General features: G+C 42.3%; 1 protein-coding gene across 1 annotated transcript; it reads left to right on the forward strand.

Annotated features, from left to right (window-relative positions):
- The first annotated feature begins 23,461 nt into the window (after positions 1-23,461).
- LOC140690888 (uncharacterized) lies at positions 23,462-26,420 on the forward strand. The gene is made up of 3 exons (XM_072953035.1): positions 23,462-24,278; positions 24,697-24,973; positions 25,280-26,420. Exons 1-3 carry the CDS (start codon positions 24,144-24,146, stop codon positions 25,834-25,836), a joined length of 969 nt encoding a protein of 322 aa, XP_072809136.1. The 5' UTR covers positions 23,462-24,143; the 3' UTR covers positions 25,837-26,420.
- Positions 26,421-26,897: the final 477 nt, after the last annotated feature.

Genomic DNA, 26,897 nt, shown 5'->3' on the forward strand with positions numbered 1-26,897 from the left:
TGTAAACTTTGGTCTGTCTTATTTCTCTCTGCGTGCTTCCCCCAAACTGTTTCCCTAAATCATGTATTTATTAAGAACTCAAAGCGTTGGTGTCCTAAAATTACATAGGTTCTCAACAAAATACAGGCAACACATCCAATTGAAGACAGCATTATTCTAAGAATCAGGAAAGAAACCCTACTTCTAGGTCCTCCTTTTTCATCTATTTACTAAGCTATCTCCCAGAAAAATTAAAACAGCCAGGCCGTAGGAACCTAAGATGAGTGGGTGGAGAAGGAGCAGGACATGGAACTCAGGTTGGTCTCTCTTACCTGCAAGTAAATGCTATGGACTGAATGTGGCCCCCAAATTCATATTTTGAATCCTGACATCCAGTGTGATAGGGATTGGGGGTGTAGCCTTTGGGAGGTGATCAGGTCACCAGCGCCAAGCCCTAACGAATGGGATCGATGCTCTTATGGAAGAGGATCCCAGAGAGCTTGCGTGCCCCTCAGCCATGGGAGACCATGGTTAAAAGACCCATCTATGAACCAGGAAGTGGGCTCCATCATACACCAAACCTGCCAGCATCTTCACATGGAACCTCCCAGACTCCACAACTGTAAGAAGTAAACTTCTGTCGTTTATAAGCTTCCCAGTCTCTGGTATTTTGTTATAGCAGCTGGAACAAATTAACACAGTATGACTTCCAGCAATTAAATTGACTCTGATTCCATATTCTTAAAAATAACAGAGTAACAAGCTTATATCATTCTACAAGTATAACCAGAACCCAGGTTTCTAAATTTTAAATCCAAAATATGCTTTGCCCTATTGTCTCTAATATTCTGAGCCACTGCTTCATTGTTATTTCAAGAGACATAGGACCCTCTTACATGCAAATGGGGGGAAAAGGTATTATATCAAAAATAAATGTAAATGATGTAAAGTTATTTCCCACATTCTCCCAAATTATTCATTACATGTAAATAGGATATATAACAACTTCGTGATAAAACCTGAAGCCTAATTTTTAAAATTTCCTCAATGACAAAGTAAAGTTCAAATTAATGTATTTTTTCTTATTCAGGAAATGACAACTTTTAAATTCAGAAAGCTAAACCGACAACATTGATTGATTGATTGCAGGGGGAGGTAATTAGGTTTATTCATTAATATTATTATTTCTTCTTTAATGGGGGTCCTGGGGATTGAACCCAGGACCTCATGCATGCTAAGTCTGCATTCTACCACTTGAGCTATACCTTCGCCCCTGATAATTCCTAAAAACTTTTTACTAACTTCAACATCCTTTGACCCTGTGGGCTATATAACATACCATATTGAAAAAGGGAGGCAGCTCTGGGAGCTCTGATCAACGTCAAGAAACTTTATCACCAGTACTTTAGAGCCAAGTGGCTTTTTAGTTTCTTTCCTTAAACAGAAAATAAAATATATATACTTCAACAAAAGTTATTTTGAATTATGCAATTTGGTCTTTAGAGGAAAAAAACTAAGAAGCCAAAAAGAATGACTATAACCTAATTAAAAAAATAATGTATACTTTATAAGCATTTAGGAGTATAACATTTTCAAGGCTCAAAACCCCACTATGCCACTTACAGGACTTCCGAAATCAAACGACACACGTAAGTATTTTACAATCCTTTTCTGCATCCAACTACCTATGTTTTTAAATTCGACATTAGGATTTCTGACTAAATCATCACAATTTTGGTTTAAGGGCTAAGACTTTGAACAACCACTGGTCATTATTATTTTGAACTGTCTCTTGAAGTCAACGTTTAATTTCAAGTACTACTTGAAAATTATCCAGTTGTCAAAAATCCAGAAGACACTACACTTTTCCTAATGGCACAGCTTGAGAAAATACACTCAGAAATGGTACTGTGTGAAATTAAATTGTAAAAATACTTAGGGTCAGCTAGGTGATTTACCACTGAATGGAAAGAATCTAGAAAATTGGAGTTAAGTATACAAATTTATTTAAAAATAATCTACAATGATTTATATTCTACCCTATGCCATTTATACAGTGCTAAGACGTCTGAAATTTAAGCACTATTGTGAGTTTCCCAGTGAATGCCAATAAGTGGTCAGAGTTTTCTCTAACTAAACTGACTACTAAACCAACAGATTTTAACATGAATTTGTGGCTACATAAACATAACCTACATCTTATCAAAAATGAGGCAAAATGAAGTTATTTTCTATACTGGTAATTATAACATTTTACTTTAAAAAGAATTACATTGACTCAAAAACCATATAGACTTCCAGTGAACTTTTGCAGAATATCATAATTTGGTCAATAAAGATATTTAGAAACAGAGGGTAAAAAAGGGAAATGGAAAGTTTAAAAATGTTGATCTTCAATTTATTTCATAGGTCACTGTTATCCCAGCTAATAAAATAATTAAAAACACGCAAGCAGCTGGTACTACAGCTAAACAGATGAATGTAATAGTCTGTGGTCATATGTGCTGGCAAGGGGCTCGCCTCTTTGGAGAGGAGGAGGTCAGCTGCCCTTGGGGAGGTGAGTGGAGGAGAGGGAGCAATCCCTCCACCAAAGGGCCAGGAGCTGCAGCCCCTAAGTTAAACGTCCACTGCCAGCTGTGCATCGGCAAACTCCTTTCACACCCAGCAACGGTCTCTCAGTTTTCATGGTTAAATAAGACCCAGAGAAAGCTCATTTCATCTAACAGAAAACATTAAATGGATCTTTAAAAAGCACAAGATAGATTGCATAAACCAAGTTTTCTAAGTTTTTATGATCCTTCCACTTTAATGCAATGTCTGCAAATGAGTTGGGTGATAAATAATCAAATTTTAACAAAAACTTCCACAACAAAATCTAGGCTATTACCCGGGCATCACGGAATGACCACACTGGTGCCTTAGGAGTTAAATGCAGCTGGGCTCTATCTGAATCAATGAAGCAAAACCACAAACCCAAAGTAATACCTCCTAGCCTATGACAACACCTCTGTGAGCCTGAGGCACATAAAGCTATGGTTAGGGTCCATCGACTATAGACTTCAAAGTTTGCCAAAATTCCAAACACCCTCCTCTGAACTTACACCGGTACTAACACATCTTCCCTCTCTCCCTGCTGCGCGTGTGCGTCTGTCACACGGGGAGCCTGGAACACACGGCAGAGGCTGAGCGCGCCAAGCCTCGCGTGGCACTCGTCTCAGCCCCTTCTCTGCTAACAGACAGCTGTTATTTTCCTGTAAGACATTCTGGGCTTAAATCTTCCTTTTGCTGTCTCTAGGAGCACAGTGTGAAGCAAATTCTACAGTGCCTGAAGACGAGCAGCGGTGATGGTGAGGATGGCGTCGACCGGGAGACAAAAGCAGCTCATACTGGGCATTTGCCGCACGGCATCATCCAACATTAACTCCTTGAAGCAAGTGGGGTTTCTCACCCTCACGCTCGAGGTGAGGGAACTAAGACTTGTCCAAAGTCTCTGGGGTCAGACAGGCACCAACTCACTATGTCTACATATTATTACCAAACGAAAACTGAAACAACGGAAAGCAGACTGTGCCGTTTTAAACCTGACCATCGGAGACCACAATAATGTAAGCAAATAATGGAAAGAACACAGATTTAGGGGACCAATCCAAGACTGGATTCAAAAGCTAATAAAGCCTCAGCCTGTAGCAGGTTGCACACAGAGATGACGGCAAAAAGTTGCCAATTTCCATGAGGGGAACACAAAGAACTACCAATAATAATGCACGGTTTTGCATTCAGATTTTCAAAAGGCTTCATCTTACCCAATTCTACCGCAGTCTTTAAAACAGCTGTGGCAAGGAAGCAGGCTGGACACCATGATGTCCATTTTACAGATGAGAGAGCAAAGCCAGTCACTAGCGCAGACACAAGCAGAGGCAGCTCGAGGGTGTCGGGGCCAGAGCTGTCTGTGAAGGAAGGTCCGGATTTCCGAGGCAGCTTGAACAGTACAAACATAGATCTGTCAGGCTAAAGGATGTTTGGGGGCTGGAACATTCACGTTTTTCTAATAACCTATTTCTGGTTGATTTAAAAGAGCTATGATAGTAACAAAAAATTTTCATTTTCAAAACTGAATTTCACTGACACTTCTTATGGCCATGTTAGTGTGATTCTGCAACAGTTCCTGGCTTTCATTGGTTGACCTTATATGAAAATATGCCCCAGAGCTGTGCTGCCATGAATTCTGCATTTAAGCCAAGTGTCAGAGTCATAAGTAAGCTCGTTATGTTGTAAGAGCTATTGCCTACTGAGTAGAAAAATACTCATTTCACACCTTAAATGCCGTACTACTACTTAATAACAGCATCGGCCTGCCAACAATTAAAAGCTCATTTTTATATACTGTACGACTTGAGCTTTTTATCTTGCCATTTTAATTACCACAATAAATTAATATCTTAACATTACAACACTGAGAGGCATTGAGTAAAACTATACTAGTTAACAACATTAGTATTCATTGTGCCAAGTTGTATTAGGAGTTTGCTTCAAAGTACAATTATCATTCAATAATACTACGCTACTTTAATCTTCAAACTACTCAAGAAAACAAACTACAAGATAATACTATGCCTTCACAATGACATATTTCTCTTAACTTTATATTATGTCCATTATTTATTATAATTAGCTAAACTACAAATGTAATTGTGAAATATAATTTACCAACAAAATTTATATATACATGAGGATTTTCCTTCCTTTGCAATACATCTCTATTTTCCTTTTGTCTTGGGCTTTTTTTAGTTGTATTTATATCTAATGCTATTTCCACCATGTATTTCACATATTATCACATTCATATTCCTCAGTTACATACCAAACATGAGCATTTATTTAAATATCTCTTTAAGTCACATTTTGTTGCTGTCGGGACCAACATGCTGAGATAGAGGATTCCACCTATTATTTAATATGTCAAATTCCAAGCTTTCGACTGCACTTCAGTACTGAGAGAGGGATCTGGAGCACTCTAACCCTTACCAGGTGGGACGGGTGCAGAGAACATAATGACAACATATGAGCTTTACTGCCACGATAACACCCGTCTACAACACCACGGGAACACAGGCTTTTTGTAACTCCCGTGACACTTGAATCACTGATTATTTCAAAAGACCCCAACTGGCATAAAATAAAGATGTCAAGCATCTCAATTACCATCTCATTTCTGGAATTCATAAACAAATTGTAAAAACCTTCACAATCACTGCATTCTTGTTAGGTGCTTCCTGTGTCTAAGGCCCTACTGTGGATGTTAAAAGCTTGCCTGGGAGCTGAAGAAACAAATGATATACTTCCAGTCAGGGATGCAGAATATGTAGTCAAGAATATAAAGAACCTAAGCACAAATTCCATCTTTATGATACAAAAGAAGGAATTACAGCTTAATATTTGAATGTTTCCAAGTGAAGAGTGGTTCCTGCATATATTTCAGAGCATCAGTACACAAGAATCAGAACTTATTAACCCTAAGGACAACTCTCCAATCAAAGGATTTCTTCAAGAATCTGCACTGCTACCTACAATGCCAAAAGGTGTTATTACTTGATCTGTACTTTATTCTCCTAAAAAAAAACACTACCCAGTTCTTACATCACTCTTGGTTCACTAGATGGATTTCTAATACTACTGGAAACACTTTAATCTTTCCACTTCCTAGGTTTCCCTATTAAGAAGATATAAAATTCAAAAACATTTACTCAAGGAAATTCAAGTTACATAGAGAATATTACCAAATGACTAGATAAGATGCATGCTTTCTTAATTCGTGTATCCTTTTGAAAAATTGCTAATTGAGATGTAACTGCCCTGTTTGTTGAGGAGTGAAATGGGATATTAACAAACAGCCCTTAACATAAGCATGGATTACATTTCAGACTCTCTCAGATGCTCATGAGCAGGTACTCTGAATTACTGGGAAATGTAGGCAATCAAAGGAAGCCTTTAGTATCGTAAGAGATATACTGCAAAAGCAGAAATAAAAATGGATTATGATGAAGCTTAATACTGCATGTGCAATGATTCCAATTATCTTGCTATATATGATAAAAACAGATATTTACAGTGAACCATTTACTCAAGAACTAAGAATTGTTATATTTTCCTCTACTCAGTCATCTTGCAGAACAACTGTGTATCACCATATTGTTTGCATTTGTCATACTAAAAGCACAGATTACAGGTCCTCACAACTCTGAGATTAGAATCCTGTAAGGTTAGGTATCTTGTACATAATCTTATAATGTTATGTATCTGTGTATTCATTACCTACCTGTAGGAATTAGAAGTCTCATCAGAATCTAAAGTAGAACTTGCTCTTCTTCCATTTTTATTTGAACCTCCTGGGGGAAAAATTTAGAAACATTGAAATAATGGAGATTATGAAACTGCGTATTTCAGTTGAAAAGTTACTGTGATAGGTCTATGCAGTACGCCGAGTCCAAAAACATATACCCTTTACCCTCCCCCAAATATTTTTTGTAATCAGAAAGCATTAAAGAAAAAATTCATTTTGATGCTAAAATATAGGCTATCACCACAAGTCCAACTTGGACAGGAGCACTACACCATGACCACTGCTAACAGGAACGAATAAAGTATATAGTACAGCCATTTTCCTCTTCTGAATCGCAGACAAAACCAGAACTTATAAACCATTTAATCACACACTAATGTTTACAAACAAAGCACAGTTTTTTTAACTTTTTTAGTGATTTAGAATCATTTTACAATGTTGTGTCAAATTCCAGTGTAGAGCACAATTTTTCAGTTATACATAAATATATATATAGTCACTGTCACATTTTTTTCTCTGTGAGCTACCATAAGATCTTGTCTGTATTTCCCTGTGCTGTACAGTATCATCTTGTTTATCTATTCTACAGTTTTGAAATCCCAGTGTATCCCTTCCCACCCCCACCCCCTTGGGAACCACAAATTTGTATTCTATGTCTGAGTCTCTTTCTGTTTTGTATTTACGCTTTTTGTTTTTTGTTTTTTTTAGATTCCACATATGAGTGATCTCATATGGTATTTTTCTTTCTCTTTCTGGCTTACTTCACTTAGAATGACATTCTCCAGGCGCATCCATGTTGCTGCAAAATGGCGTTATGTTGTCGGGTTTTATGGCTGAGTAGTATTCCATTGTATAAATATACCACATCTTCTTCATCCAGTCATCTGTTGATGGCCATATAGGCTGTTTCCATGTCTTGGCTATTGTAAATAGTGCTGCTAGGAACATTGGGGTGCAGGTGTCATCCTGAAGTAGGGTTCCTTCTGGATACAAGCCCAGGAGCGGGATTCCTGGGCCATATGGTAAGTCTATTCCTAGTCTTTTGAGGAATCTCCATACTGTTTTCCATAGTGGCTGCACCAAACTGCATTCCCACCAGCAGTGTAGGAGGGTACCCCTTTATCCACAGCCTCTCCAGCATTTGTCATTTGCGGATTTTTGAATGACGGCCATTCTGACTGGTGTGAGGTGATACCTCACTGTAGTTTTGATCTGCATTTCTCTGATAATCACTGATACTGAGCATTTTTTCATGTGCCTATTGATCATTTGTATGTATTCCTCAGAGAATTGCTTGAGGTCTTCTGCCCATTTTTGGATTGGGTCACAAACAGAGCACAACTTTTATCAGTGACCAAGTCACCCATCCTGTCCACTGCTGGGGTCGAAAGCGAGCAGGCAGAGAGCAGACCTACAATGTTTCCCCGGCCCGGCCATCCACGCTCTAGGAACGTGGTCAGCAGACAGGACAAAGAGCTGTCTGGAGAGGTGGTGATCAACAGTGCCTTCCAGTAAGCTTTTAATACACCTTCATAATCTTCCCCAAACTTTTATGTTTTAACTGTAGGCAAAAGTTTAGCAGTTTAAAAAAATGAAAAAAAAACCCACAGAAATCAAACAACAACTCAACATCAAAAGGTATTTCTGCCTCATGCTGTAATATCAAACTTTTAGGGAAAAAACATTTGCACTCGATCTTACTCAAAAAATTAGATTGAGAACAAATTCTACCTATCAGTTTAAAGATCACAGAGTAAAAATACATTTTCTAAAGAAGTTAAAAACATGTTTACCAATGACATAAAATATTCTTAATGAAAGAAATATAATTTTAGCTTAAATTTTAAAATACGTAATTCAAAGTGTACTTTTTATGAAACCATAGTGGGCTACTACTAAACATACCATGCATTCTTAGAAACAGATTAAAAAGGCCAGAATCTGATTACATTTTATACTAATTCCTGTTCTGTAACTTTCAAACATCAGGTTATATTCATTTTTGTGATATTTAAAGCCTAATAATTTAATGATTTCTTTAATTTTAACTTATACTTTTAATCCATTCTGAACATTCTAAGATACCACTGGAGGTTATCACAGTGGTCTTGTTAAGTCAAATAGCAATTACACAGTTTTCAGTTTAGAGATGAGATTATTTTTAATTATTGAATATAGCACTTAAGGTACCATACTTATATGATTACGCTGCTCATTAAATGGTTATTGAAAGCTAAAATGTAATTTTAATGACAGCTGCCTATTTTTCTTTGCACATTTTATAGTCAACAGATTAGTCAAGAATGTTGCTTCTCTTCAAAATCTTTGCAGCTGCACCCAAAGTGTTTAGAAGAAGGAGAACTGGTCTGAACCCATTTGATAATAACTTTTAAGTCTACTCTTTCTTCAAAATGCACTTTGAGGGTTTTTTTTTTTATTAAACAAAAATCCTGAAATTGACTACAGTATTGGAAAATGTTGCCAAATTCTATAGAAGAAAAGAATCCAAAACACTTGAATGTTTCAGAACAACCTCGCTGAATATATTTTGTTAATTCTTGGAAAATATGGGTACCATAACATAACTCAAACAACATATTTCATTTTCCTTTTTAAAAAATTAATGGTGTTATCATAAAGAAATGAAAAAGATTTAAGGAAAAATAATCTCTGTCTTGCTAAGTGACAATTTCCTACAACACACGTTATTAAACAGCTTGCAAACATTTCCTGTGAAACGTTCCATAATCAGCACAGAATAAGTACTTTATCATACGTTTAAAATCTGAGCTTCCCTTCTCCTTAAAACCAAAGAGTATGATTACTTACATACACAAAAATCTCACCAACAGAGTATCTCTTGCCCTCTGCTGATATTTATCATATCAACTATAAAACATTTCAAAATTAAGAGACTTCTAGTTTTTAAACAACTAGGGTTTGCCATCAAAATATATTACAAAGGTTTTCTTCATTTTATACCCGTTTGGAAATGAATATATCACATTGAATGTAACCTTCAAAGATAATAAGGAAAAAAAGCAGTTTTACTTTCTCAAAAACAAATTGAATAAGGAATGCAATTGTTTCTCTAAACAATATTAGAAAGAAGATTTCAGAGTTTGCTATACGGGGAAAAGGTAATAAAGTTTCGAAGTGGGAAAAACTGCTTTGTTCCTTCAGTCCTCTAGTTGAAATTAATTATAGCAAATGTTTATGAAAACATCTGTTCCTTACAGTTATAAATTCTTAATTTTAATATTGGATGATTACAGACTCTTATTTTGGACAGAAACTATCTGACAATTGAAAGGTTTACAAAAGAACAGTCGGAATTTGTAATCCTGGAAAACTGTATACACAGGGTGCTATGTCCTGTATAGATTTTCATTTTTGTGTGTGAAATACTTGCAGGGCCTTAAAATTGGTATCTAGGAAAAATCAAAGACAAACACAAGGTCTCATTTTTCATTGAAGCTGTTATGCAATAAAAAGATATCTGTATCATGAGAAAAAATAACTGAAGAATTAAAAACAAATGCTCCTTTACTATCAATCTAATCCGGAGTTAAGTATAATACACCAAGTATTAATTTTATCAGAGATTTTAGTTAGTCTAATGCCAATACAGTCATGGAAAGGCGTGTGTGGTAATCCCCCAAAATAACAACAGAGGGTGCAAGAGAGTTTAATATGATGTTTTTAGTTGCTGTTCTGATTACTGAACCAAGTTGTCAAGTGTAACTGTAACAAGGATGCATAGGTTGTTTTCAAATCTCTCTCTTGCTCACAAACACACACACACACACACACACACATTAGTAATCTCGCACAAAGTGACCTTTAAATGCTCAAACAGCACAAATACCTAAAAATGTTTTAAGACAACAGTCTTTCACTTGCTTGAAAAATAATTAAACAATAGACTAAATTTTAAAGAGACAATTGTGATTTTAAAGGTAGTTGATATACAACTTAAACTAACCAATAAAATAAACTGGATATATTTCAGTAATTTAAAATAAATACATAAATTATATACAATATATAATACAAGTTTTATATGTCACTATGTATATGCATAACATTGTACAACATATATATTTATAGGAACAGTTCATCAATTACTTGTGACCACTACAGTTTGAAATTTACATAGCACATTCATTTCTCATTAGTTGGTAACTTTGTAAAATGAGTTCATAACATTCACAATTAAATTAAGTCGGCTGATTTAAAAAAAAGTGCTTGTAGTTATATTATTTTTAATGAAGATACAAGAGCATAGTATTTTCCATTAGTAATTCCCAAAATACATGTATCTAACTTACAAAGCCTCTAATATGTATAATGGTGACTTAAATTTCAAAAATAGGATAAATTAAATTTGGACTCCTTTTCAGTGTTTACTGCAGTCATGTGTAGCTAAGGACATTTAATGTATCTATCTGTGCATGTTGAAATCATGTTAAATGAAGGTTTACAATAGATTTCTATAGTGCTTTTCATATACAAACATCTGCTTCCTGAAGGGAGAACAAGATTTTAGACTAGGTGAGGTTAAAAACAGCTAGAATAATGCTATAGTTATATATATAACATATATATATAATTAAACACACCTACTTAACTGTACCTTCACTTTACACATAAAAAAAATCAAGTTTAAAAGTGTATCACACTGGGTATGAATTCTGAGAAGTACTACATAATAAATAAAGGTTGATCTCTGAGTTTAGAGAAATGTCATCAAGTGTGTGTGATGAATATTTAATAGTAAGAGGAAGAAATATTTTATTCAAACTAAGTTGAAAACAAAGCTATAGGTAGCCATATTTTAGCTGTGACAGGATAATAAGGCATAAATGAATAGCGTGAACACCTAAAACCTTTTGCATCTTTAAGCGAATGAGGATTACTACTGAAATGTTTTAGATAAATTTAAAATCCCATTCAAAGGGAATGATGCAAAAATATCTATCAATTATGTATATTCATGTGTTGATATAGCTAAAGCAAAGTATAGTAAGTAACTCGGCATTGTCTATGAAGACAGTAGCCACAAAGGATACTTATTACCTTATTTCAGAAATCAGGTAAACAGCAGTCTCTCTGAGATAATTATTTATGCTAAAAATCTAGGACCATCTATTAGGTGTAAGAGCCAGTGCTCAAGTACACACAAGAAATTTGTTTACTTAATAAGTCCTCATGTTCTGTTAATTATTGTTAATATATCTATATTCTAACAATTTAAAGGCCATATTTAGTTCTCTAAATAATATTTTCAAGTTATTAACTAAGATAATGAAACTCAGATGTAGAACAAATACATAAGAGCAATTTTAAATAAGTAAAATTTCAAGTGGACTATTTTAATTTAGGAAGATAATACTGCTTACTTCTGTTCACTTATCAACAGAATTCTTCTTAAAAAGAAAGCAGAGTGACATCAGCCGAGTGGAAGAAAATACAGCTGCAAGTTCTCATCCTCCCGCAGAAACATCGAAAAACAGGAAGTCACTGTCAGAACCAACTATCTAATAGCTCTGGAAAACAAATGAACAATGAGCCGAGAAAAAGACAACCTGAAAGCTCTGTGGGGCTTTGACTTGCTTGCTCTGCCCTCTCCCTAGCCAGAGCGGCAGCCAGCCTGAAGAAGGAAGCTAGTTCCCAGAGTGGGAGAACAGTACCTGGTTCCGGAGGGGGCAGAGCAGACTGTATGTGCACAATACTGTGTAAATAAATTCTCACTTGTTAGCAGCTACTTGAAAAACTGATACAAGACAAATGTTTCTTTTTCATCTAACTTAAAAAAAAAGAAGAAACAAAAATAAGAAGGTGGACATTGCTCTTGAACACACTGCAAGTCAAATTGAGAGCCAGCAGATGCCTGGCGCAAAAGGTTACAACTTAACATGAAACAGACCACCTAAGGCCTGGGAGAAAAAGCTAGTGAGAGTTTCTCTGAGCAATCAGCACATTCAAAAGCACCCACATATACAGGGGAACATAAAAGGCCTTGCACATGCCAGGGCAAGATGCACGGTGATACAGAAATGGAGAAGACCAAAAGTTTCCACCTGAAGCTGACCACTAGGGTGAGTGCAAGCCTGGCGACATGATGAAGGCTGCTGCAGCACAGAGCCGATCTGCAAAGGCAAGGAGAGGGTCTGGGTTTTGTTGGTCTTTTAGCAACTGGCATTCAAAAATCTGTCAAAATTTTAGCTGAATACAACTTAAGAAATAAAGACTTCAGTGACTACATATGTCAAAGAGTAAGTATTTGCAAAAAAAAATCTCAGGAAAATAACTAAACAAGTTGACTGAAACAATCTTCAAGAATATAAAAAAAAAAAACAGCAAACCCTGGAGAAGGGGATAATCTGACTTCCAATATCAAGTCGTCAAGAAAACAGTATCACGAAGCATACAGAGAAACAGGAAGCATGGCTCAGCAGCTCATGAAAGGAACAAAAATAAATTGACAGAAACTATCCTTGAGAAATCTAAAAACTGGATTTACTGAACAAAGATGTTTAAACAGTTGTCTTAAGGATGTTCAAAGAGCAAAACAAAAACATGGACCAAAAAAGGAAACAGATGATGCAGAGAATAAATTAACAAAATGAGACAATCAATAAAGAGGTAGAAACTAAAGAGGAAATAGAATTTCTGGAGCTGAAAAATTCGATCACTGAATTGAAAAATTCACTAGAGGGTTCAGCAATAGGTGGGCGGAGGCAGAAGACAGAAATAACAAACCTGAACATAGGACAACTGAAATTATAAAGTCTGAGGAGCAAAAGGGGGGGGAGTGAAGAGAGCCTAAGAGACCTGTGTGGTGCCATCAAGCACATTAACATATGCATTATGAGAGTCTGAAAAGAAGGAAACAAGTAGAAAGAAAATTTGAAGAAATAATGGCCAAAACCTTCCCAAACTGGATGAAAGAAAAAAAATTTACAAACCCAAGAAGTGAAATTAACTCTAGGTAGGATTAACCCAGCAACTTAACATCCATTATAAGCAAACTATTCAAAAACAAAAACAAAGAGACAGTCCTAAAAGGAGCAATAAAGAAGTACTTTGTCACAACAGTGACAATAAGTAACCAGTAATCAGTAAGATTAATAGCAGATTCCTCATCAGACAACATGCAGCCAAAAGAGCAGGGTGATACACACATATAAAAATGCTTTTTAAAAAAAGGCAATCAACCAACAATCTTATCTCTAGCAAAATACTCCTTTGAAAATTAGTGAGAAGTTAGGATATTCCTAGAAACATGAAAGCTGAGACAAGACATGCTTTAAAGGAAAGCTAATGGCAATCTTTCAGATCAAAAGGGAAGAACAGTAGGCAGTAACCCCAAGCTGTGGGAAGAAGTAAAGCTCTCTGGTAAAGGCAAATAAGTGAGCACGTGTAAAGCCACTATTATTGTATTTAAGCTTTGGAATGTCACACTTTGATTCCTACAGGATATAAAAAGTAAACAGAAAAAAACTATAAATTGATGCTACTGAGCAACAATGTATAAAAATGTAATTTATGATACAACATAAAAAGAGAAAAGGACAGAGCAATATGGAAGCAGATCTTTCTGCAGAATTAAGTTTGGTTATCAACTTGAAGTAGATTGTTAGCAATTTAGAATTTACATGTAATCTCTATGATAACCACAAAGAACATACCTAAAAACATTGCCCAGTAGGAATGAGAAGGGAACTGAAATGGTCACTACAAAAATAAACAGACAAGCCAACAAAAAAAACACTAATGGAGGAAATGAGAGGAAATAGGGTCTAAAACATACAGAAAACAATAGCAAAATGGCAGAAGTTCGTTCGTTCTTATCAGCAGTTACTTTAAATGTAACTGGATTAAAGTTTCTAATTAAAAGGCAGAGATGAGCAAAAACTGATTTAAAAACAGCATGCTGCAACCGTATGCTGTCTGCAAGAGGCTCACTTAAGACCCAAAGTAAAAGTATGGAAAAGATATTTCATGTAAAAATAACCCAATACAGAGATACTGTGGTACCAATATTAGACAAAACAGACTTGAAGTCAAAAACTGGTTTTGTTTTTTTTTGACAAAGGACCTTTATATATTGATAAAATATATAAAGAAGAAGATACAATGATTTCAAATATATCCGCAGCAAACAGAACATGAAAATATGTAAAGCAAATATCAACAGAACTGAAGGGAGAAATGGAAGGTTCTACCATAAAAGTTGCCAGAACATCTAGCAGAAGATCAGCAAGAGGACTTGAACAAGGTTGTAAACCAACTAGACCTAACAGACATACATAAAACACTCCAGCTGACAACAACAGAATATGCAATCTTCTCAGATGCACGTAGGACGTACCATATGTTAAGCCATAAAACAAGTCTCAATATATTTAAAAACACATATCATACAAAATATCTCCTCTGACTACAACAGAATAAAGCAAGAAGTCAATTACTGAAGGAAAACTGGAAAATTCTCAAGTATAAGACGTGTATCTATAGGTGGTTATCATAAATAAGTGGGTAGGGTCTGTATGACCACACACTGGTTGTAAATTTTAAACAAAACAAAAGCCGACAATGATCTCTGATTAAACTTTAAAGTAATTTCCAGGAAAAAAACACTTAAACAACTGGTAAAATTAAGCTGTCACATTTAGTGTAATGAAATTCCGAAGTAGAGGCATTACAGCATTGGGATTAAAGGCTACGGCTCAGGCAGGATGCACCTGAGTACACGCTCCACCCTTTACTTATCCTGTTAGTTAATTGTTCAATAGCTGTTTCCTCATCTATAAAATGAGGATGCTAACAGTTTCTATCACAAAGCGTGGTTAGGAGGATTAGATAAGTGCAAATAAAGAGCTTAGTACAGCACATGGCACAATATAAGTCCTCAATAAATGTTAGTATCATTTTTATGAACATTTTAATCAATGAATGTGTTTAAAATACTGGCTCCAGTGAAGGAATACAAGTAGAAGTCTATTAGTTCTATGTGAAGAGAATAAATTTATTCATAATTTAAACAACTGAAAATTGCAACTATTCTTAGAAATTAGAAAATAGTATTCCTGATAAAATGGATAATTAACAAAGGTTTATTCCATGAATTTTGCAACACTGTGCAAGATTCGTGGTGCACGTTTAATATCCTTCCTGATCATGATCATATCAAACACTGAATATGATACAAAGAAAGAGTGGAGAAATAGCAGAATTAAATACAGTTAGAGCCTTGAGATATAAAGCCATCTAATCCATGAGCTTAATTTGTCAGTCTATCAAGTTTATCTATTTAATTATCTACGTCTTTTTGGTATTGATAAAATGTAGATAAATAAAGAACTAAAACTAGTCAATCTAGTAATAAACTAGAACTAGCAGTTATAGAATATTATACAGTATTACACATACAACAGAATAAATCGAGCTTTAAGAAGAATTTACTAATGATTCTGAGACTGAATGGAAATGAGGCCTAATTCCAAACATAATCACAAGTGTAACTATTAACATGTAATAACACACAAATGCAAATATTTCTATGTATTATGACTGTCATTTCTGGGCATACTGTCATCTCTCTGGAAAATTAATCTCTCTGGGTCCCTACCATCCACATCTAGAGCAAAGAGGAAAAGGACCAGATGAAACCAAGCTCATGAACACGATTGGTGAACATCCAGATCACCTGGGGACAGGTATTTTGTGTGTGTGTGTGGTGTGTTTGTGGGAGAGAAAGAAATCGAAAAAAAGGATGAGACTTAGGTAACTGGGTAGGGGTCCAGGATGTTTTGCTTTTTAGAAGGTTTCCTAGATTACTGTGACAACCCAGAAGCCTCTCCCAGTACAAAATAATAAACTGTTACGGTGCTAAAAGTGACAATCTCTTGTTGAAGGCCATTTAATTTGCCCCAAAAAGAATGTCGTTTGTGCCATCATCTACAATGAACAATCAATGTAGCATAATCTTTGATCACATTTACCAGCGGTGGTAGTGGACTGCTTGCTGTGAGCTACCCCAATTCTGAACATGACCCTAATAGGATCAGCCGCATCACTGGTTCTTGGGAGAGGGTGCAGAATGGAGATGCCAAGCAGAACACTGCTACGGGCCTGTGTGGTCCTCCTGGGGACCCCTTGCGTCTCAAAAGCGCCTTCCTACAAAAGAGCTACACAATGCCAAGGCTATAACTCAGACAACGGCACAGTTATAGGAAGCAGATAAACAGCAAAATAGATTTTACAAAGAGCTTCCTCAGAAGTAAATGTGGACAAAGAACATCTGAAAATGTTGCTTTAAAACTTGAAGAAAGTATCACGGCCAAGGATGATGATTACGTGATTTGCCCTTTGACACACTTTTTCTCTTAACAAAAATACAAATAATAATTTGGTTTAAATTTTGACTAATATTTTAAGATTTGCTGCTATTTTTACACAAGTTTTAATGAAATATCTCACATCTACATACGAACACACAAACAGAAATACCCAGGAAGTGAAAGACATAAGCAGAGACCTACGAAACACTAAGGACATTAAACAGGACTTAAAGAAATGGAAAGATATTCCATGTTCTTGCATTGGAAGAATTAATATTGCTAAAATGGCCATACTACCCAAAGCAATCTGAAGATTTAATGTGAACCCTATCAAATTACCCAGGACATTTTTCACAGAATTAGAACAGAAAATCCTAAAATGTGTATGGAATCACAAAAGACCCAGAATTACCAAAGCATTACTGAAGAAAAAGAATGAAGCTAGAGAAATAACCCTTTCAGACTTCAGACAATACAGAACTACAATCAAAATAGCATGTACTGATACAAAAATAGACATATAGATCAATGGAACAGAACAGAGAGCCCAGAAGCAAACCCACAAACTTTTCATCAATTAATCTTTGACAAAGCAGGCAAGAATATACAATGAAATAAAAACAGTCTCTTCAGCAAATGGTGTATGGAAAACTGGACAGCTGCATGTAAATCAATGAAATTAGAATACTCTCACACCATACACAAAAATAAATTCAAAATGGCTTAAAGACTTAAACATGCAGACAAGACACTATAAACCTCTTAGAAGAAAACATAGGTAAAACATTTACTTGACATACATCTCAGCAATGTTCTTCTAGGGCAGTCTACCCCAGCAATAAAAGCAAAAATAAACAAACAAATGGGACCTAACTGAACTTACAAGCTTTTGCACAGCAAAGGAAACCAAAAGCAAAACAAAACGACAACCTACAGAATGGGAGAAAATATTTGTAAATGAATCGACTGACAAAGGCTTAATTTCCAAAATACATAAACAGCTCATAAAACTTAATAACAAAAAACAAAAAACCCAATCCAAAAATGGGCAGAAGACCTAAACAAGCATTTCTCCAATGAACACTGCAAATGGCCAATAGGCACATGTAAAATTGCTCAATATCACTAAATATCAGAGAAACGCAAATCAAAACTACAATGAGGTATCACCTCACACCAGTCAGAATGGCCATCACTCAGAAGTTCATGAAGTTAAATGCTGGAGAGTGTGGAGAAAAGGGAACCCTCTTACACTGCTGGTGAGAATGTAATTTGGTGTAGCCATTAAGGAAAACAGTATGGAAATTTCTCAAAAAACTAAAAAAACAGACTTACCCTATGATCCAGTAATCCCACTTCTGGGTATTTATCTGGAGGGAACCCCAATGTGAAAAGATACCTGCACCTCAGTATTCAAAGCACCACTCTATAAAATAGCCAAGACATGGAAGCAACCTAAATGAAACAACAGATGACTGGATAAAGAAGTGTTGGTATTTTTATATAGTGGAATACTACTCTGCCATAAAAAGGATCAAATAACACCATTTGCAGCAACATGGGTAGACCTAGAGGTCATCATTCTAAGTGAAATGAGCCAGAAAGAGAAAAATACCATATTATATCACTCACATATGCAATCTAAAAAAAAAAGACACTATGAACTCATCTACAAAACAGAAACAGACTTGCAGACTTAGTAAACAATCTCATGGTTACCAGGGAAAGGGGGTGGGAAGGGATAAATCTGGGAGTTGACGATTTACAAATATTACACTATATATAAAAACAGATTTTTTAAAAAGTTTCTTCTGTGTAGCACAAAAACCTATGTTCAATAGCTGATAACAACCTATAATGGAGAAGCCGCTACAGCCACCAACTGAGAAAGCAAAAGAGGAAAGGGAAATTAGTTATCCTGGGCTACAGCCCAGTCCTTTGAAGTCCTTGCCTATATCTGACGCTGCCCCTTGACTACACTGTGCCTTCCTCCCCGGAGCAGGGTGACATGAAGACATGAGTCCTTTGAACCTGGGGCAACAGAGGCCGCCCCCAGGACAGGCCAGGGGGAGATGGGAGCAAGTCCACCTGCTCCCGGGGGACAGCAACCCTCTCCGCTGCCGCCCCCAAACCGCACGGCACCTGCCTCCCTCCCAAGAGCCAACTGACCTGTAAACAAACGTCCCGCAAAGCTGGGGCAGCGGCATGGACAGGGGCTCTGCCCCTGGTGAACTGGTCCATTTGTCCCCATCTTCCCCGCGGCCTGTCCTGGGGGCGGCCTCTGCTACCTCAGGTTCGCGGGTCACAGGTTACAGGCCAGCCTGCTCCTGGAAGGCGAGCGCTGTGCTGTCAGGGGGCGGCGACAGCGGCGGTGATGGCGGGATTGGGGCTGCCCCGTGCGAGCGCGGGGATTTGCTCCCATTTTCCGCTGTCGCTGCCGCTGCCCCCACGCACTGACCGCACGGCGCCCGCCCCTCAGGAGCAGACTGATCTGTAACCTGAGTCCCACGAACCTGGGGCATTAGAGGCCGCCCCCAGGCCAGGCAGCCGGGAGATGGGAGCAAATCAACAGGCTCGCAGCGGCAGACACCTTTCCCCGCAGCGGCGGCACAGGCCGCCGCCTCCACAACCGGGCCCCCCCCCCCCGCAACCTGACAGCACCGCGCCCGCCTCCCAGGAGAAGGCTGCCTGCGACACGTGCACCCCGCGAACATGGGGAAGCACAGGCCGCCCGAGTCCAGGCCGCGCGGGACTAGGGTACAAATCCAGGGGCTCGCACCGGGCAGCCCCCATCGCCCCCGCGGCCCCGAGACCACACTGCACCCGCCCCCTGGGAGCAGGCCACGGTCTAAGGGCCGGTCGCAGGTGCTCCGGGGCCGTCAGGCGCCCTCCCACTTCCCGGAGCTGCACCCGCTTTCCCAAACACGGCGGGGTTCAGGAACTACCAAAGGGTGGGGGGCAACACGAACCAGTGAGTGGCCCTGGACCCACCTGAAGGTCCTAAGGAGCCGCGCAGCCAGGGCCGCACCCAAGCACCCCTCCCTGTGCGCCTTCCCAACGCATCGCAGGCCTCACCGGCGGCTCCCCACCTGCGCGCCCCCATCAGCGCCCCCTTACCTACCTGGCGGCTGCGGAGACAACGGCACGCGGCGGCCCGGACCCCAGGCCGTCTTTCTCCTCACGGAGCTGGTCCAGGAGCATCCAGCTCTCGCCCGGCTTCCACGCGCACTGGGCGGGTTGCGGCGTCCGCGCGTCTGTGCGTCCGCGCCCCTCCCTCTCCGGCCCGCAGCGCGGACCGCCGGGCTTGGGCTCAAGCTGTACGGGATGAAGACTGCGGCCAGGCGGTGGGGCGGTGGGGCGGGCGCAACCCCTTGCCCGCCCTGCCCGGTCTTCATCCCCGAAGCCCTCACCCCGCCACCTACCAACCACCACCAGCCTGGGCCAGGCCACGCAGCCCAGCCCCACTCTCAGTCTTCGCCTACCCCTCACCGTTACTGCCCTCTCAAGCCCCCCACCAGGCCCAGTCTCTGCAGGGACCCCCAAGACAGGGCTCCTCACAACAAAGTCCCCACCCCAACACTCCACCCTTCTATGTACTAACCTATGGCCCCCACGCTCCAAGCTCACACAACAGTACCCCCAACATCCCGAGATGGTCCCCCTCACCTCTGAGATGGGTCAGTTCTACTACTGAGCGGCTCCTCACCCCTCAGCCTGTCCCCCCTCACTGTAGCATCCCCTCTTACTGAGAGTGCACTCCTACCCTGAGCTGACCTCCTCACCCCACAGATGGGGCGGGGAAGTGGACCTCCAATCACCATGGCAATTGCCACCAGCAGGGATCCGGCCTGCTGTGCAGCTGCATAGCTGGTGTCCAAAGTTACAGGGCTCTGCCGGCTGGGCTGAAGGCGGTTCTAATTCCAGCCCGGGCGCCCTAATCCCCGAACCCTGTACCTCATCTGAGCAAGTCGGTCAGGGTGGTGTCGGGCTCTCTGCCACTGGCCTGGGCCTTGGGTTGTTGATCGTCCTGTTGGTGATCCGGACCCAGAGGGCGGAGGCACTGGGCTTCCGGACCTCCCGAGTAGGGGGAAGGGTGCAGCTGAGCCCTGGGATGGACAGCAGGCTGTTGGCTGTGTGCATGGGGCTCTGTGAGTAGCCTGGGCCCAGGCCAGGTGAGTGCAGGGATCCTGTTCATTTGTGCCAGGGGAAAAGGGAAGAGGGATGGGAACTCTGAAAGTTCCACGTTGGGAGCCCAAGGCTGGAGAGCAAAGCAGGCAGCCCAGGTCGGCCAAGACACCTAGGAACCCGCCACAAAGCTGGTCCCTTGTATCTGGGGAGACTGACCTTCGATGGGCCAATGAGATATCCCCTGCCAGCCTCCCCACACCACCCCTATAGTTTACAGGCAATTCAAGGGACTTTGATAGGTAATTTTAATCAATGATGTTTGTTACTTTCTCTGCAGGAGATCAGGTCCACAGTCATGGTGAACGAGGCAGGACTCCTGCCTGAACCCCAGCCTTGGGCATAAGAGTACCTGCCTAGAAATATCCCCTTACCCCTCACCAAAAGGCTCTGTGATAGAAAAAAAGGTATCTGACTCCATATTAGAATTATTCCTTTCCTTTCACCCTGTGTCCTATTTTTTAGGCTGTCTTCCTGGCTCTGCACCTTGTGTAAAACAATGTTGCCTTTAGCCTGAAACAGACAGGAGAGCCTGTTCTCAAGTCTCTGAACTTTAAGGATATTAACACTTTTGCACTCCTATAAAGTTAAGAAGTTGCACAGTAGAAAATCACCTGTTTTGTTGGAGGTTTTACAGGGATCTTTTTGTCTGACCCATGTGGACAGCTGTAAGAACAAAGCATTCCAAGAACAAAGAAATCCTACACCAGGAAGTCTGCAACAACCAACCATACCCTCTCCCCTTTTTAGTACAAAAGGAGCTTAAAGTTTGATTTGGGAAAGATGGTTCTCCATGACATTAGTCTGCCATTGTCTTGATCTGCATCTGTCCACGTGGGTCAGATCATGGTGCCCCTGTGAAACTGCTAACAAAACCAACATCATTTTCTCTTCTGCAACTTCTCTCTATAGGAGTGCAAAAGTGTTAATATCCTTAAAGGTCACAGCCTTCACAATGGCTCTCCTGTTTCCCAGAGGGACTAAAGGCAACATTGTTTTACAAAAGATGCAAAGTTAGCAAGACTAAGCCTAGAAAATGGGGCACAGGGTTAGAGCCAGAACAACAGATCAAATACGGAGGCAGATTTGTTCTTTTCTATTACACTATCATCTTTTGAACTTTTAAGTTTATACTAATACACTTTACCCTTTCCCCATTATAAATTCTACAATCGAGGAGCATTAAGTGCATTCACAACGCCATGAGACCAACACCACTGGTTTCAGCCTACTTCCTTCCTCGAAAAAAGCTTGTATCCAAAGCACACCACACGTCCTCGCTCCCCCGTAACAAGCCCTAATCCTCTTTCTCTCTCGGATTTTTACCTATACTGGGGGTGCCCTATCAATGAAATCATATAAAAGATGGCTTCATTTGCCTGCCCACATAGTTTAAGCGGCGGCGGCTGATGTTTTGTTTTGTTTTCACTTCAAATAGCATTTTTATTATTTGAAAGGGAAATCCAGGTGGGCTAAAGATGTGATGTACAAAATGAAGCCCTTTCAGTAACTCTGCATAACCTCAGGGGAGGCACTGCTCTTCCCCCTGTGACAGCACAGCCAGAAGACAGAAGGGAGATGCTTAGCTCTTCCTGTGGCAAAAACAAACCCAAGCAAATCAAGAAACCAGCAAAAGCCCAGAAATATAGCCGGAAAGACAAACCACGACCCGGAAGAAGCGTTCCTCAGAACCCAAGGTTGGAGAAAGGCTACACATCCCCGGGGTCCAAAAACCACTCGAAACCCACTGCTCTAAACAAACAGAACACACACGGGCAGTTCCAACGAGAGGCAGAGCAGGTGGCCAGTGTGTGTTAGACGTGCTCGACCTCTTGGGGGAGGACACAGGCGGACGGACACACTGTGGAGGGACAGCACTGGTCACCATGACGCTGGCAGGTCTTTAGCCTGGTGACAGCCAGCCCTGGTGACAACGTGAGGAGGCAGAGGCCCCAGCAGGTCCCCTGGAGGGACGAGAGAACAGACATTCCTCTCCAGGGAAACAGTGTGCAGGACGCATCAAAGGGCCACGGGCGCAACCCTTCCCCGACAGTGCTGATCCTTAGAGCTGACCCCACCAAAGTGCTCGCACAACTTGCAAAGAAGTTTTTTCTTCAGTAACATGAAAAGAATCAGTATGTCATCAAGGCATTTTCAGAAGTGACCTGCCCCGGGCCCTAACAATATAAACACGTAAATACACAGGTACGCACGTAAATGTCTACGCACGTACATCCAGGATAAGACACAGAGAGACTGAAACACAGAGAGGCAGAGGGAGTGAGAGAAACGGAGAGAGAGAGAGAGAGATAGGACAGGCGCAGAGAGACAGAGGGAGAAGGAACCCTGGAGCTGGGAACGAGTGAAGTCACGCCCATTTTCACACATCACTCTGCACGTCAGAACCCGGTCCCAATGTCCGTCCACCCCGCAGGGGAGGGTGTGTGGAGGGGGGGTCACATAAAGACACGTGACCAGAAGGCATAAAAGCAGAGAGCACTGTGGGGCAGCCCACCCCAGAGGCCGAGATGAGACACTGGGCCTGAATCTAAACATGACACAATGACCCAGGAGGTGGTATGCCAGCGAGAACGAAGTGATAGTCATATTCAATTTCTCCCCCCCCCACCCCACCCCACACCCCGACAGGGAGCTGGGAAGCAGGCGGCAAGGGGAGTGACTTTCTCCGGACCCCAGGGCAGACCCCACCCAGCCTGTGTGGGGTGTGCTCTGCGCTCCGCCAGCCCTCTGTGGGGCCCTCCCTTTGCTGAGTCTGCGCACGAGCTCCCTGTGATGCCAGCCCGCGGGGCTGACAGGTGCGGTAGGTGTTTGTGGCTCTGGAGACACGATGGCTTCCCCAGGAAGGAGGGGCCAGGATGATCCCCACTGTGCCGACGGGGGACTGGGGAGAGAGACCCTGAGAGGCAGGCGGCTTGTCCAGGGTGACAGCACTGCTGACGAGGGGGGGCCGGGTCCGAACCCAGCCGCGTCCTCAGAGCTGGCGCCCTGGCTGCATCCAGGCCTCCGCAGGGTCCTGGGGAGGGGGGCTGAGTCGGTGTCACTGTGCGGACATGGCATGGGCTGGGAGGTGAGCAGTCAGCAGCCCAGAGAGGCCCTTGGGGAGCTTTGTGTAAGGAGGAAGCTTGGGGAAGGGGACCCCAGGAAGTGACCTCACTTCCCTGGCAGCAGAACCCAACAGAACTTAGAACTGAGGTCACCGGGCACCCACTCGGTCGAGAAGCCCCTACTCAGCTCACTCGGTTGGTGAACTCAGCTCCACCCAGTCACACATGTTCTGCTGCGTCCCAACACCCCGAGGCCGCGGCCCCCGGAAGGCCCGCAGCGAGGGGCTGGGCCAGCGGTGCCGGCGCTGGGTCAGCTCTCACCCCAGGCGCCTCTGGCCTTTTGGCCACAGGGACCCAAAGGTAACCCAGGGAGGCCCGGGGCAGGCCCGCCCAGGCCGGGCCACCACTCAGACCACACCCGGGTATAGCCCCACATCCCCTTCCTTGCTGGTGGAGGTGGGCAGTCATGGTGGGGTGGGGGTGGCCTGCCTCAAGCACGAGCAGCTCAGAGGCCTGGGGGGGCCGGTCGCGTCCGCACCCCGGGTCCCAGCTGGCGGGCTGGGCTGTGGCGAGCCGGGCAGGGCCCTGTCGCCCGGGTCGAAGCCCATGCCCTCTGGCTGTGTCTCTTCCCTCCCGGGTGGCCGTCTGAGCTGACCAAGGTCCCAGTCTGATCTGGCAGCAGAGGGTCGAGCGGGCAGAAGCAGGCGTGGTCCTGGCCGGGCAGGGCTCTGAGACCTCCGGGCCGGGCCGGGCCGGCTGCCGGTCACTGTCATTGCAGAGCCGGACACTGCAGGAGCCGCTGGATGAGGACACCCGCGCCACCTCCCCGACTGAGGGGCCGGTGCACGCTTCTCAGGGCCAGCACCAGCTCCGGGTGAGTCTGCACACGGAGGGGTCCCCGCCACCACGACGGCGTCCTCCCCAGAAACCGCCCAGGCGTCACGCCAGGGTCCCGCCCGCGGGTGACAGGCAGCTCAGCAGACCCGGCTCTGACCTGGAGCACCTCCCTGGGAGTCAGGTGGAGGACCAGGAGCCCACCGAGGCAGAGCCCAAAGGTGAGAAGGGCGGGGCTGGTGCATGTGCGTAGGTGAGGGAGGGCCCAGGGCTCGGCCACACAGGGAGGCGTCCCCAGAGGCTGCTGCTGGCACCAGAGCAAAGACTGGCCTCAGACCACCTGTCTAGTAGAGTTCAGTCACAAAACACATCCTGTGGGCACTTGCTGGGTGGGAGCTGTCCGGAAAGCTCTGGGAAGATGTCTGTCCTTGAAGAGGCCCACGGAAAGGGAGGCACGTGGGTCAAGTTTTCCTCTCTCACAGCATGAGCACCTGCACGAGACTGAAAGCTCTCTCCACTTCCAACAGTCACAGATCCAGAGCAGGCGGGGGCAGGGGAAGATGCCAGAGACCAAAAACAGGACCACCAGGATCCAGCAGGAGACCCCGAGCTCACTCCAGTTGCTCCTGCTGAACCTGAAGTTCCTGCTGCTTCTGAAGATCCTGCAGCTCCTGCTGATCTTGCTGCTCCTGAAGATCCGGCAGCTCCTGCTGCTCCAGCTGCGTCTGAAGATCCTGCAGCTCCTGCTGACCTTGCTGCTCCTGAAGATACTGTAACTCCTGCTGACCTTGCTGCTCCTAAAGATCCTGAAGCTCCTGCTGACCTTGCTGCTCCTAAAGATCCTGCAGCTCCTGCACCTGCACCTGGACCGCTGGGCAGTGGAGAACCAGTTCAGGCATCATCACCCCCTAGGGCTGAGCCCCCTCTGCCCCCACCCACATCTTCTTCTCCAAAATCCCACCATGAATTCCCTCCCCCACCTGAATTTGACTTCCCTACCCCTGAATTTGTTTTTGTTTTGTTTTTGTTTAGTTTAGTTTGTTTGTTTCACATCATTTATGGCATCCTTTATTATTATTATTAAAATCCATCTATTTTCCATTTCCTTTAATAAAATATAGATTTTTTTTCTCTTTTAAGTTGTGCAATTCAGGAGCATTAAGTGCATTCACAAGCTGTGCGACCATCACTACCATCTAGTTTTATGCTATTTCTTTCCTCAAAATAAAACCCTGGATCCAAAGCACGCACTCCCCTTCCTTCCTCCCCCAGCCCCTGACAACGCCGAGTCCTCTTCCTCTCTAGGGGTCTTTACCTCTCCTGAGTGTTCCCTATGAGTGAAACAATAGGAAAGGTGGCGTTTTATGCCTGCCTACATGGTTTAAGCAGGGGCTGGTGAATTCTTTTCTTTTCACTTGAAATAGCATTTTCCACTTTTTACTTTTCCTCCCCCCAGGAACTTCCTAACAACATACCCCAAACAGGCTTGCACACACGTCTTTGTCTTAGGATCTGCTTCTGGGGGATCTCAGCCTGAGACAATCCCCACAGAGCTTATCACAGCACTCACATATTAATGCTGGCTTTTTGATTTCTTCTCTATATATTATCTCACCAATGAAGTTACAGGCGATTTTAGGGAAGGAACTACACTTATTGCATCATCAGTTTTCCTCACCGTCTGCAGAGCAGCACAGAATTTTATGTAGGAGTGGGCTGTGAGTCAACTTTCAGTTCCAAAGTTTTCCACTATGTTGCAAGTTTTCATTTCTACCACCTGGATTTTAGGAAATGGGACACTCATGCGTTTACTAAAAATCATGTAAATTATGTAAATACCCATATAAGGGATGTCATTGGAGCCCAAGCTCTGCTTTTCGATGTACATCATTTTTGTACATATCCACCAAAGGGGAGGTCAGCTGGGAGAAGGTAGCCTATGCTGTCGGGAGTCAATGATTGAACACAACACGCAGGCTTATCCTTTTGAAGCAGAAGCTTGAAGGGTATGTGGCTGTTATTTATAGCAGTTCACAATGTCATAGGGTCAGAGGGACCTCGGGACCATCTGGCACCTGAACTTCTATCCAGTTGGTAATTTGCAAGGTCAAGATAGTCTTAACATTTCAAGTAAGAAAGTGAAAA

This window comes from Vicugna pacos, chromosome 32 (genome assembly GCF_048564905.1).
Source record: "Vicugna pacos chromosome 32, VicPac4, whole genome shotgun sequence".
Lineage (NCBI taxonomy): Eukaryota > Metazoa > Chordata > Mammalia > Artiodactyla > Camelidae > Vicugna > Vicugna pacos.

What these genes read in the sequence shown, in the direction of transcription:
- LOC140690888 (XM_072953035.1), top strand. Translation starts at nt 24,144, where the DNA reads ATGTTCTGCTGCGTCCCAACACCCCGAGGCCGCGGCCCCCGGAAGGCC. An exon ending in TTGGCCACAGGGACCCAAAG is followed by an intron (nt 24,279 to 24,696) that starts GTAACCCAGGGA and finishes CTGTCATTGCAG; the next exon opens with AGCCGGACACTGCAGGAGCC. An exon ending in CACCGAGGCAGAGCCCAAAG is followed by an intron (nt 24,974 to 25,279) that starts GTGAGAAGGGCG and finishes CACTTCCAACAG; the next exon opens with TCACAGATCCAGAGCAGGCG.